The sequence below is a fragment of the Lissotriton vulgaris genome, chromosome 4_1 (assembly GCF_964263255.1).
Source record: "Lissotriton vulgaris chromosome 4_1, aLisVul1.2, whole genome shotgun sequence".
NCBI classification, from domain to species: domain Eukaryota; kingdom Metazoa; phylum Chordata; class Amphibia; order Caudata; family Salamandridae; genus Lissotriton; species Lissotriton vulgaris.
The window spans coordinates 473,937,387-473,950,947 of NC_141691.1; the positions used below are offsets into that span (position 1 = coordinate 473,937,387).

Here is a 13,561-nt window from a genome sequence, read left to right on the forward strand (position 1 = left end):
CACCCTAATCCTCTATAAACCCACAACTCGCTCACGCAATTAAATTACGCAATAATTAAATAACATAACATTCATTATTTTAAAAAAATGGAACATACATTACAAAAATAATATATATTTTTAACTTATATACTAGTATACATAACAGTAAAAAAAATATCAATATTATGGAAAAGGATATTTTAAATTCGGTATTATGCAAATTGATATTTCTTACCTCAATTTCGATATTCTATCAAACTATATTTTGGTAATTCGATATTCTGGGATGTCTATATTTTTAATTCGATATTCTGGGCAGTCTATATTTTGGATTCGATATTTAGGGTGTTCACCGCACATGAGAGAATCACTTTGCCTCTGAGCCCTTGCTGTATTATTGATCCAGTTGCCTTGTTCAGAGTACCTAGGGCATTGCTCTAGCATATTTAAATAAAAAAGGGGTATAATATGCCATCCACTAAGTGTACAGTTGCCTCGTCCGGAAATGTGGCCATGTAATACCTCAAAGCTGAGAAATGAAGCTTCCAACACTATTCTCGAGTTGAGTTTACCTTATTTTCTTGCATCTATTCAAGTTGGATAGCTCGAAATTAGTGCTTAAAATTAGACCATTTTGAACGCAACAAGTTTACCCATTTTCTTTGTTTTCTAAACCATTCCATAGACTGAAATAGTACTCAAACTATTTCTCCCATAGGTTAAATTGGCAAAGGTTGACATTTTTTCAAAATAGACATATTTTGTAGATATCCCAACTTATTTTGCACCGAGCGTGTGGTAAAGGAGAGTTGAACTGCTTCCCAAGAGATCAGAGCTTCTTGTATCAAACAATCTCTGACTTTTCAAGGGTTTGACTTTGACAAGGGTGGGGAAAGCGGTGTTGATTTTATTAGATCTATCCACCGCCTTTGACACGGTCAACCACTCACTTCAGGCCAACCGGCTCTAGATGATCGGCTCAGGAACTCAGCACTGACCCTGCTTAGCTCTTTATTTGTGTGATAGGAAGCAGATGATGGCTCTTGGAGACTTCCTCTTGGATCTTTTTCCTTTCTGTGTGGGGTGTCTCCTGGGTCCTCCCTTAGCCGCGCACTTTTTAATATCCATGTCATCCCCATAGCCAATCTTATCCACAGCACAGTTTTGTGGTAATCCCCTACACAGACGACATACAAATTGTGGTGCCGATAGCATCTGAAGCTGAAGGGGTGGCTAAACTGTTTTGCAACTGCATGGCTCGCATTGTGAGCTGCATGCAAAGAAACCATCTGAAATTAAACCCACACAAAACTGAGGTACTACTCTTTGAAACGACCCCACCTTCTGGAACTCCTCACGGTGGCTGCCCAATCATGGTTCTCCTCCCTCCCTAGTTCAAAATGCAAAAAATCTGTGTGTCGTCTTTGACACTAAACTATGTTTTTCAGACCAAATAAATCAAACCACCTCCTATTGTTTCTACCTTCTTAGGACACCAAAGAAGATTTTTCCTTTCACATCTTTATAATTATAAAAAACTGTCATTGTAGCACTTGTCGGTACATCGATCTATTATTGTAAAGCTGTGTATGTAAGCTCTCAGAAGCATTTGGTGAAAAAACATCCATCTCTTCAAAATACAACTCCCAAGCTGCTTTTGAACATTCCAAAATGTGCCTCTATTTCTCAATCATTGCAGAGCCTTCAATGGCTACCAGTTAGGGAAAGGATTATTTCAAAGCCCTATGTTGAATACATAAAGCTCTTTACCAGCCAGGGCCCGAATACTTTCAAAAACACTTTTTCTGGTATTCACCTGGTTGTATGCTCAGATCAAGTTCTGCTAGACTTATGACTGTCCCAGGAATAAACAAAGCAATATGGGGGCATCAGTAGTTTTTCCTTTTTTGCTAACAAACTTTGGATTACTCTGAAATCAAACTTAAGATCCTAACTAAATTTGCATAAGTTCAGGAAAACGCTAAAACCTGGATTTTCTCACAAATAAATAATATTATCAGCTCTGATTTAGGCTCTTATGGTTTTCTTTTTGGAATATTAGCGGCAAGACATTCTTGGGTAATTGCGTGCTATATATGTTTATTTACATTACATTACATTTTCCCAGGTTGCACTTCTCCAATATAGTGGCTGTATATACTAGTTCATCAAGGCAAAGACTTTTGATAGGGGTTTCTCCATGAATATTGGGGATTTGTAGCCATCAAAAGATTTGTTTCTTTTCAGTTTTAAAAGCCAAAGAATATGATACTGTGTCATTTTTTTATTCTTTAATGTGGGAAGTAGATGGTCTGGGCAAAATGAAGTTCTGTTGCATATGACCATGCAAAAAGATTTGTCAAAAATATAAAATTTTACTAAAGCACTGTACCTAGCACAGTTTATTAAATGTGCTGCAAAATAAAACACTATAACCTTCCTTGTTGAGTGTGCAACATCAACTTCTTTATACTTATTCTTGGGTTGCTCTTTTACTAGATAAAAACAGTAAGCAATGCATTCAGCTTGTTTTATAAGGCTGGGTTTGTGGTTACACACAGCAGAATAAAGAAGTGCAATGCTAAGCTCTGTGGGGCCAATGGTGGGTACCCAGCCAGGGGAGACACTGAAAATGGTGACAAGGGTGGGATAAGTATCACCAGAACAACTGTGCTCTCCCAAATAGTTTGCTGTAGTCCAAGCAAACTGCTCATGCATGCCACACATGTTGCTGTCAAAGATAGGAATTGACGCTTCTTGCAAGTGGAGTCAAAGCACAACACCAGCCACTGTAAAGTAAATGAAGACAACAGAACCATTGCAAAGAATTGATGGTCGAAAACCTGCTGGTCAGGCCATACATAAAGGCACCACACTGCCACACAAGATGAAGTTGTTTACTATATGGAGTACCGATGCTGAATGCAGAGTTAACCTGGTTTACGAAGCACAGGCATTGATCATCACAATTTGCAAAGTAATACTGCAAACAACTTCACAGGTCTTCAAAGAATAAAGAGCTGAGAGCGAATCAGAATAGCACAATTTTTCAGATGGCAACTAAAAAAGTCATGCTTCCAGCTATTGTTAAAGATGATTCAGCCATCACATCACAAGGCCTCACAGATGAGTTGCCTAAATCAAGTCACATTGATCAACCAGCGGTGTCAGTACATTGCGCACTTGCTACAATGCTGCTGCCTTCTTGAAACCACCACCACCTTTCGATACAGCCAATAACAAGATAGATGGTCTGCATCAATAGAGAGGATTTTCTTGTTGCACTTGAAGAGACTGAAAAACAAAAAGATTGCCAAGTACCTCAAAAATCCTGCTGGTGATGGTGTTAAAGAAATTATAAAGAAAATACTGTGAACTGATGAAAAAATTACATAATTTCAGATTTAAAAAAAACTGCATCAAAAGTTCAATCTAGTACCCAACGTTGATTACGAAAGAGACATTTTCCGTCAAGAATGCCAAAGAGATGGTAAAGCCATTGATAAGCTTGTGAAGAGACTGAATACACTCCTCAAACACTGTTAGTTCAATTAATGTAATGATGAGAAAATTATGCGACTTAGAGTTATTGATAGATGTTTATCAGATTCATTCCGGCAACAAATGCGGAGAGAAACTCTTAGTCTTGAGCGAGTGTTGATGATTGCCAGAGCTGAGGATCACGCTGAAAGACAAGCCACTGACATGGAGGCTGGAGGCGCTAAAGTGAATCAGTCACAGGCATAAAAATTAAGCTAGAGCAAAAGATTGAAGGACACAAAGTGCTGTCTACTAGCAAAAAGAAGTTGTGTTTTAGATGTGAAATTTCATTTCCACATTAAGGTAAATGTATCACCATCAGACAGATATGTTAAGGCTGTGGGAAAGAGAACCATTTTGTGATGGTTTACAAAGTGAAGGAAAAAGCAAGTGCATCACAGCGGAAAGACAAAATGGCCACCACAACATTCCAGAAACAATGTTTGACATATACCCATAAAGGCAAAGCATAGACATCAATTGAGACAAATTGACACTGAAAGAAGTTGACTGTCAAATGAATCATCATCAAACATTTCATCCATGTCAATATCCGGTGAAAGTGAGAAAGATGGTTGCGATATCTCAATGTTTACCTCAGAGAAATATGTGCATGTCGGACTGGCTGCATGCGAGTAAAATTGTTAGTCAAAGAATTTTGATTAAATTGGTTCGCGCGCTACCTGTGTTCAGGATGAGTTTAAACAGTTCAATGTGCTCCTTGGGAGTGTACTCCGGTCTTGTACACTTAAGTATCAGTAAAAAGCGTTCCCTGTGATAGGGGACATCCCCTTGGCCACAAATGGGCCCCTTGACGGGTTGTAGATTCTGTATTCTTAGTATAAACAACAATTCTCCGGTGGATGTTTACGTATTCATATTTTTTTATTCTTCATATGAATTCTTTCCATATATGTTTTTTTCCGAAATATTACTTTCGAGTTCTTAGTTCATACTCCTCATGCTCCAATGCATTTCGGGTAGAACACCCTTCTTCAGGGAACAAAACGTTGTAAATTAATGTAAATGAGACTTAATACATTAGGGGACTCTGTGTAACTAAATCACGGGTTAGTATTGTGGGTTAGTGTGGTTGAACTGTGTCATTGCTGGCTACCGATTCATTCTAAGATTTCATTGGACGTGTCATCCAGGCGGTTGTGAACGCATTAATCTATAGCCATGACATATTGATTTTCAGAACTACACAAAAGTAGCATGATAAAGCTCTCATCCAAGTATGTCGCTTATTGACTGATACAGGCCTGACTTTGAATGCAGACAAGTGTGAGTTCCACAAGACCAAGTTAAAATTATTTGGCCATATCTTTTCTGATAAGATAATGACGTCTGATCATGTTAAAGTACAATTACTGTCAAATGCTGGTTCCCAACAAGATGTTTCTATTATACGTTCATTTCTTGGCATGGCAGTTACACTTCAAGATACATATGAGACAATGTGACAATAAATGCTCCCTTAAAAAAGAAGTTAATGAAGAAAAATGTTTCATTCAAGTGGTCATAAGAAAATGAGAGAAGTTTTAAAAAATCAAAACAAGTCATTAAAACTGCTACCAAAATTATCTATTTCAATCCAAAGCTTCATACTGAGGCTGAACATTTCCACATATTCCTGCATGGAAAGCTTTTATCAAGCTTTATTGATTGTCTGTGGTAATCCAAAAGCCAAGATGCTGCCTCGCATTGAACGGTAGGGACACCGATTACAAGAGTATGATTCCACCATTGTACATCGTCTAGGAGAAGAGCAAAACCCTGCTGACTTCTTTTCCAAAGTGCCCATAAATGGTCAAAATAATCCATCTAAGACAGCTGAAGCTTACATTAATTTCATTGTAAAGTCAAAAACGCCAGCTGCCATGTCGTTAACCCATATGGTCACTGCCACGAGCCATTATAGTGACATGCTGAAGCTGAAAGACGTAATTACAGTTGCACATCAGTCGTGAAACTGACATGCTCAACCATTCATCAGTGAGGGTGAATACCAAAAGTACAATATTAACGATGGACTGTCTATAACTCAGGAAGGACTTATACTTTGAGAGTCTAGAATCCTAATTCCAGAAAGTATAAGACAGAAAATAATATACAGTGGCTCATGAAGGCCATCATTGTATTGTTGCCACCAAGAGAGCTCCCCAAAATCAAGTTTGGTTTCCATATTTAGATGAGACAGTTGAAAAGGAACTCAAGTCCTGTCATCTATTTAACTGTCTCTCCACAAATGTTATACAACATACTCTTACCATGTCAGAACTTCCTAAACATGCAGGTGAGAGATTAGCTGTAACTTTCTTTGGTCCACTCAATAATGGACATCATGTTAAGTACTCCAGATTTTGATAGAGGATCTCTCATCCACAGCTCACGAGCAAGTCATTGGGAGACTTGACTGCATTCTTCAAACATGGGGATTTCCAGCCATTTTAAATTCTGATAATCACCTACCATTCAACAGTCAAAAATGTAAAGCTTTTTTGGAGCATCTGAATGTAAAGCATCAGAAGAGCACACCTTTTTGGCTAATGGGCAATGGACTCATTGAGGGTTTTATGAGTACGCTAAAGAAAGCAGTACACTGTGCAACACTTGAGAGGTGCAAATTTCAAACTGCGTTGAATTCCACCTTATGCACCTCTCGCTCAACACCTCACTCGAACATGGGGAAAAGTTCCGCGACTTTGCTGTTCGAGAAAACAGTGGCAACCAAGATACCTCAGTGGACCAACAAAAGAAAAGCAAATCTTTCTCCATGAGAAAGTTTCAGCTCAGCCAGGTGGAAAGCCTCAGACAACACCTTACATTTCATTTTGTTCAACTTATTGAAATTAGCTTGATAATCATCAGTATTCCCTCATAGTTAATTCAAAAGCTTTTCAGCTATTGCCAATCGAAGGAGAGTGTCTGTTTTTCTCACAGGTCAAAATAGCCTGTGCCTTCATTTGTTCGATAAAATATACAGCTAATAATGCTCTGGTTAAAGGCCAGTGTTTTGGCAGGGCTACTGTGTCACAGATGGACACATCCATGCTTATAGCATCAGGATCTGATAGAAGATTTTAGACCATTGAGGAAATGGTAATCGGGATATCCTAAGAAGTGAGTAAGCAATCTAACCTAGAAGCAGAGCAATGGTGAGAGGAGAAGACACAGTACTGTCTGTATATCGGGTTAGGGACCCGCAGAGGGTCAAACAAGTTATATTCCTCCTTGTTCCTTTGCATTGCTATTGCCATTTTAAGATTTTGCTGATGAATAATCTACCTGCTAATATCTGCAATTGTTTTTTATTAACAAGGTTCAAACCGCCACCAATTACGATATTCTTGGAATAATTTTGCAGCTGGAGCAAAAGCTCATCCATTGACTAGAAATTGTCTACGGTTGAACCATAGAAAGAGACTATGGAACACCTCTCCCGCAGGATGTGAATTTCTGCCAAGGCCTATCATCCAGACCAATCGGATGACACCTGTTGTACCTGACCCTCGAACTTCCTACTAGCAAGGACCACAATACCTCCAAGAGAAAACCCGAAGCAGACTTACAAGTTGAAAAGGGGACCAATTAACTGATGATAGTTTTATTTCTTTAATATGTGTCTCCTGATGTAAGATAATGATCTTCCTTTCTTCTAGAAGCCAATCAATAACTGCCCAGCACTTCCGAGGATTATTCACCCCATATACGATTAATGAAACAACCCGGCCATTCCAGCCAGGAGCCCAACTAGACACAATCACATCCAGAAACCAAAACCTTCACCAATCCAACACCATCCACTCTCGCTACTTGTTATGTATGGCTTAAGCCGGCCACTCTTAGCCCCCCCACCTCTCCAACCCCCAACATAATGTCCCACCTAACTGCAAAAGGTGCAATGCTTACATCTTATTTTGGATTCTAAATGACCCAGCCCACCATGCATCCCTTCTTTTGACCTACAAAGACCAGGATGACACCTAGATTAGGTTTTTGGAAACAAATTATACCTAAACATTTTAGAACAGAAACCAAGTAATCTTAAACTTTCAACTGAAAACAATTCAAAATCATCATTGTTTTTAAGTCTGAATTTCATACGGATAGTTTTGTGCAGTCATAATAATATTGAGCACTTTAAAGTCTCCCTTAAACAAAGTTCTCACTCTGTCTGGTTATAAAATCCTTACTTTCCCTCCAGCAGCTTCAAGTAAGGGTAGCATTTGGTCTCGTTTGACATGCCAGGGAAAACCTATACTTCAAACCTTTTCATGCATTCTATAATCTCCAAAGATCGCCAACGTTGTCCGAGGGTGGGATCTATCTATACTCTAGAAACTGTGTTTGATATGCATGGGTTATAGTTGTTAAATTTCTACATAACCACTGGTTTGGTGTTGATAGGATGGGGTATACTTGCAAGTTACACCACACTGATCTCACATGGTCTTTATACACACAGACATGAAGTTTGTGCCTCTTCCAGACTCTACCTTCTTTGGGAGCTCAAAATGGGTAAAGATCCCCATCGGTGCTTTAGCCACGACAGGGGCAGTCAGTGACCTCAGAAAAATGGGCTCTGGGAAGGGGGTGGTATTGCTCAGCAAGACCAGAACAGACCTGTTTACTAAGGCTGTCTTGGGTCCAAAGATCCAGCTGTCAATGCCCAACCTTTCAAATGGGGTGCCAACAACTGCTAATGGGATCAGTGGAGCTTTTCATTTTTCCCGGTTTCCCACTGGCTTGGCAGTTGGACATGACCTGAAAAATGCCTTTGAGGTTGTCTTCATTCGGAGCCAATAAAAGTGGAAGACAAGCCTGCAAAGGTTTTGTCGCGCCCTAAATGTCCAGCGAGGGGATGTCACGGGCCAAACCTAGTAGGAAGGTCCTGTAAACCAGGGGGATCAGCAGAACATGGACTGCCTCAGCACCAGGAGCTTTAGGTTTGATATAAAGGCGATCATTCTCCCAGTAGATTAGGTGGTCCGCAGAGACTTCAACTGCTGCATGGGCTAAGGCCTGTCAGCTCAATCCCTCAAGAGTGGGACACACTTTCTGTGCTCAGCAGAATTCCTTCTTGGTGGGCAGACCCTCAACCTGCCAGTCAGCAAGCTCAGGTAGGTCATCTGGGTCATCGTTGGTTGGCTCAGAGCATCCTTCACAGGGACCCCATCAACTTCTACAATGGGAACTTCAGGGGTTGGTTTCCCAAGCCCGTTGCCCTTCTCCTTGGCACTTGTCTGGGCCATTGTTCCAGGCTCCAGATGACCTTAACTCCCTTGACAGGTAGCCAAGGACCTTGTGGTCATGCAGACCCACTAAGGTAATCCCAATATCTAAAAGTGTGATCGGATCTATACCTCCCTCGAGGCAGTGTACTCCAGGCTGTTGCCAAACAAAAAATGAACAGGCATGACAGGGCTTACAGAAGCTTCCAGAGAACCTGAGACCCCACACCACTCAGGGAACCAGAGCCACCAGTAGATGACTCTCTCAATTGTCAGTGACTACAACTTGGTGGAATGTGTCCGGTAGGACCTGCTCTACAGACAGCAACTGAGACTTGACAGTAGTAATGCTGGCTTCTGTGTCTCACGCAGGCTCCACCCATTGCCCATTAATAGTGGCCCACTGTCTATATTTGAAGTATTTGCATGCATGTGGGTTTTAGATTCCATCTCTTAATCTCCTGGGTAAACTAGGTTCACCTTTGTCTGTCCCGCTTAGCTAACTGGGCTACCTCATTGTGACAATACAGACTCTATGGATGCCCCCTCGAGGCACTTTTCCCCTCATTGTTCTCCCATTCTCTGTTCGCAGAATGACAATGAAGACTGCGGCCCCTTTAATTCCTGTGCCTGGGCCACTTCGCTGGTGGAGTCATGTGGTTCCAGCGTTCTAAAAAAGGAAGACGCCGAGGAAGAACGTCGTTCATGGGGACCATGGATCGGAAGCCAAGAGGAGACACCGGTGAGGACCTTCTTTATTTCGCCGTCGGTGAACGGAGGGACGGAGCTTGCCACCGGGAAGAGGACAACAACGGCCGAAGACACCTGCGACGCTGAGGAGCTGAGCGCCGGAACAGAAGGGCAGCCAGACCCTACCTGGCAACGCGAGCACGCCAGCCACGGCCACCGGGGGTCGTGGCTGCACAAGGTACGAGAGAAAATTCAACTGTCTTGGGGTCGGGGACCAGAGGACGGGATAGGAGGGGGGAAACCGGGTGGAACCGAGTAGTTGGCGCTGATAATGTGCATAGAGAACGGGGCACAAAAGGACCGTTTAAAGAGCTACACGCACACTGGTGAAGGTTCTGGTGAACAGCTTCCCCTCACTTCCCTTGCTTCCTGCGCTGATTTAACACGTAAAAACCCCACACCTGACAACCGTTCTTGTTTCTGTTTTGTTTTACGGTATCCGAGGAGGCCTGTCAAGCCTGAAAACCAGGGTACTCCGTTTTGGTTGGAAACCTGAGGAGGAGAACAGAGTGGGACAAAGTTGTATTCCTCATCCTACATTTCCTTTGGACTTGAACTACATCTCCCAGAATTCCCTTGTTTAGCTTGGACTTGAACTACTTCTCCCAGAATTCCCTTGTTTAGTTTGGAATATATACTCCTTTGACTCTGAATAAATCCTGACAATATAAGGCATCTCATTTGTCTTGGTCTGCTTCTACACTGCGCTACACGTGGTGTCAGAAGTGGGATATTGTCGCCTCACCATGGAAAACCTCATCCAACAGTTAATACGAGGTCAGGAGAAGTTAGAATGGGCAGTAGAAAAGCAGATGACTTCTGCCCAAGCAGACCGAGAACTCATGAGAGATAGTATGGCTAACCATGCAGACCAAATGCAAAAAGTAGCATATGATAGAAGGGAGTTAACAACACAACTCCAGATAAGGGCAGGGACTGGGCCAAACGTGTCTCTCCAGAGGTATGCGACCGGAGAGGACCCCGATGCCTTCCTTCTTAACTTCGAAAGGGCGGCAAGAGCGTCTGGATGGCCTGAAGATAAGTGGCCTTTTTTCCTAGCCCCACTTCTTACCGGAGAAGCGCAAGCTGCCTACCAAGTAGCTAACCCTAATGGCAATACTTCCTATACAGAAATTAAAGCCTTGATACTGGACCATATGGGCCTGGATGCAGAGGCATATAGGATACGGTTCAGGAAAGAAAGCGGCACCACATCAGATAATCCCAAAATCCTATATTTTAAGCTAAAGGCAGCAGCGGACAAATGGCTAAGACCACATTCCCAAACAAAGGATGAAATCATGGACATGATTGATTTAGAGCAATTCCTAGAGGCCTTGCCATACCCCATTCAAAGATGGTTGAAACAACACAAACATTTGAGTCCTGAACAGGCGGTAGAAATGGCCACCACGTTTTATAGGGCGCAACCTAGGGCCTTACCTTGGGACTCTGAAAAGCCCTCAAAACCAGGGAGTGGTCCTGTACGACCTGAAAAGAAACCACTGAAACCCCCACTAGAAACGGTAAAACCAAGAACACCCCGGTTAGAGCCACCTCCCCTACGCAACCCCCAGTGTTTTGAATGTGGAGAGTGGGGTCATATAGCACGTAACTGTCCCAGGAAGAAACCTCCTGAAGAACCGATGGACATCGGATGCATACCCCGTTCCATCCTATATTCTGCGGAACTCGGACCAAGTTTTCACGTAAGTGTCCAGGTCAAGGGTGTGCAGGTGAGGGCATTGCTAGATTCGGGGTGCAAACAGTCAGTCATTCTTCAGTCCATTGTATTACCACTCCCTGAAGAGGTGGAAGACTCTGTACCGATTAGGTGTGTTCATGGGGATGTAAAGGTGTATCCTGTTATCAAAGTCCCTGTTGTCCTTCCCCAAGGTCAAACCATAAAGATTAGGCTTGGGGTTGTTCCTAGTCTACCGGAGGAAATGACAATAGGGCAAGACAATCCCTCATTTCTTAACATGCTACGAAATGAGTTACAGAACATCCCTCCCACCTGCAGAACACAACCTACTCTTCTAACCCAAGCTCTATGGGTGACCGACCGGAGCTTCAGATACGCTCAGAAAAATGACCCAACCTTACAAGCAGCATGGACTCAAGTGCAACAAACACCCAATAGCTTTCCCTCTTTTCACATAAAAAACGAATTGTTATATCGCATAGGGAAACAAGGGGATACTCCCCAATTGTTAGTGCCTCAAGCATTTCGGGAAAAAGGTTCTTTTCTTTGCTCATTCGCATTTGCTCGCAGGGCACAGAGGGGCCCAAAAGACGATGCAGATGTTGTTGCAACATTTTTATTGGCCTGGTATATTTTCCCAAGTCACTAGATTCTGCCAAGAGTGCGAGGTGTGCCAAAAAAAGAATCCTGGCAAGCCACCCGCTGTCCTGTTACAACCGTTACCAATTGTGGGAAATCCATTTGAAAGAATCAGTATGGATCTAATTGGTCCATTACCACGTACCAAGAAGGGACACCTCTACGCTTTGGTTGTGGTTGACTATGCCACACGATACCCTGAAGCCTTTCCTCTGCGCACTCCCACAACCCGAAACATTTCTGAGAAGCTCTTGGAGCTTTTTCACGAGTTGGTTTCCCTCGGGAGATACTGACTGACCAGGGCACTCCCTTTGTTTCTAAGTTGATGGGACAAATCTGTAAGTCTTTAGACATTTCCCACATCAAAACATCAGTATATCATCCCCAGATGGATGGACTCTGAGCGTTACAACGCCACTTTGAAATTAACATTGAAGAAACTCCTAACTGTTGAGGGCAAAGAATGGGACCAGCTACTTCCTCTTGCTTTGTAAGTAATCCGGAGCCAGGTACAAGCTAGTCTAGGGTGTTCCCCATTTCAGCTCCTCTACGGAAGGGAGCCAAGGAGTCTTTTGGAGATTACAAAGGAAGTGTGGGAACAAGAGAAAGAAGAAGATACTAAAAAATTTCTTGAGTATACCCAGAGTCTCCACTCCCGACTCCACAAATTAAGGGAATTCGCTGAATCCAACCTAGAGAAAGCCCAGAGACAACAACAAGCCCTATATGACAAGGGAAAGAAGTGGCGCCACCTCAACGTAGGAGATTGGGTGTTGGTCCTGTTACCGTCCAACCTAGGGAAACCACGATCTGGGTGGCAGGGCCCGTATAAAATCACAGAGAAAGTGGGTTTAACTTCATATAGAGTACAGATCAAACCCAGAAAGACCCAACTGTATCATATAAATCTCTTGAAAAAATGGTTAGCCCCCCCCCCCCCTCAAAATGTACAACATGTAGGAACCCTGTCCCAGGGTGAAACCACCCTGAAGGAGTTAGTTGTCAATCCTGATTTAACGGAAGAACAAGACAGAACCCTTCAGGAGACCCTACAACCCATTTACCATCTTTTTTCTAACCTACCTGGAAAAACAAGGTTAGCTGAGCATACCATAAACACACAGGTTGGAAAAATAGTAAAACAAAAACCATATCGCATTCCAGCTGCCAGGAGACAGGCCATTGAGGAAGAGGTTAAGAGCATGCTAGACTTAGGAGTCATAAAGCCCTCCAAAAGCGATTGGTCCTCTCCTATAGTCCTAGTGCCGAAACCGGATGGGTCAGTTCGTTTTTGCATTGATTTCCGCGCGGTCAACTCTATTTCAAAGTGTGACTCATATCCAATCCCTAGAGTCGACGAGTTAATAGAGTGATTGGGGGACGCTCAGTACATTACAACCCTTGACCTCACAAAAGGCTATTGGCAGGTACCCCTCAAGCCAGAAGATCAGGAAAAGACTGCCTTTGTTACACCAACAGGCCTGTATGAGTTTACTGTCTTACCCTTTGGGTTACACGGGGCACCTGCAACGTTCCAACGCCTTATGAACAAGGTGTTACAACAACATCAGGAGTATTCCTCCGCATACCTTGATGACATTGTCATATTTAGTCCAGACTGGGAAACACATTTACAGCATTGTACTCAGGTTCTTAAGTCCCTACAAGCGGCGGGGTTGCACATAAAGCAAAAAATCCAGAGCAGGCT

General features: G+C 42.7%; 2 protein-coding genes across 2 annotated transcripts in view; one reads left to right on the forward strand and one right to left on the reverse strand.

Moving 5' to 3' along the window:
• Positions 1-13,561, reverse strand: part of KLHL4 (kelch like family member 4) — an 840,437-nt gene that overhangs the window by 49,678 nt on the left and 777,198 nt on the right. The gene's annotated exons all lie outside the window — the stretch shown is intronic.
• LOC147718854 (uncharacterized) lies at positions 10,256-11,863 on the forward strand. The gene has a single exon (XM_086966573.1). It carries the CDS (start codon positions 10,256-10,258, stop codon positions 11,861-11,863), a length of 1,608 nt encoding a protein of 535 aa, XP_086822699.1.

Coding starts and splice junctions, on each gene's coding strand:
- LOC147718854 (XM_086966573.1), top strand. CDS start 10,256: ATGGAAAACCTCATCCAACAGTTAATACGAGGTCAGGAGAAGTTAGAA.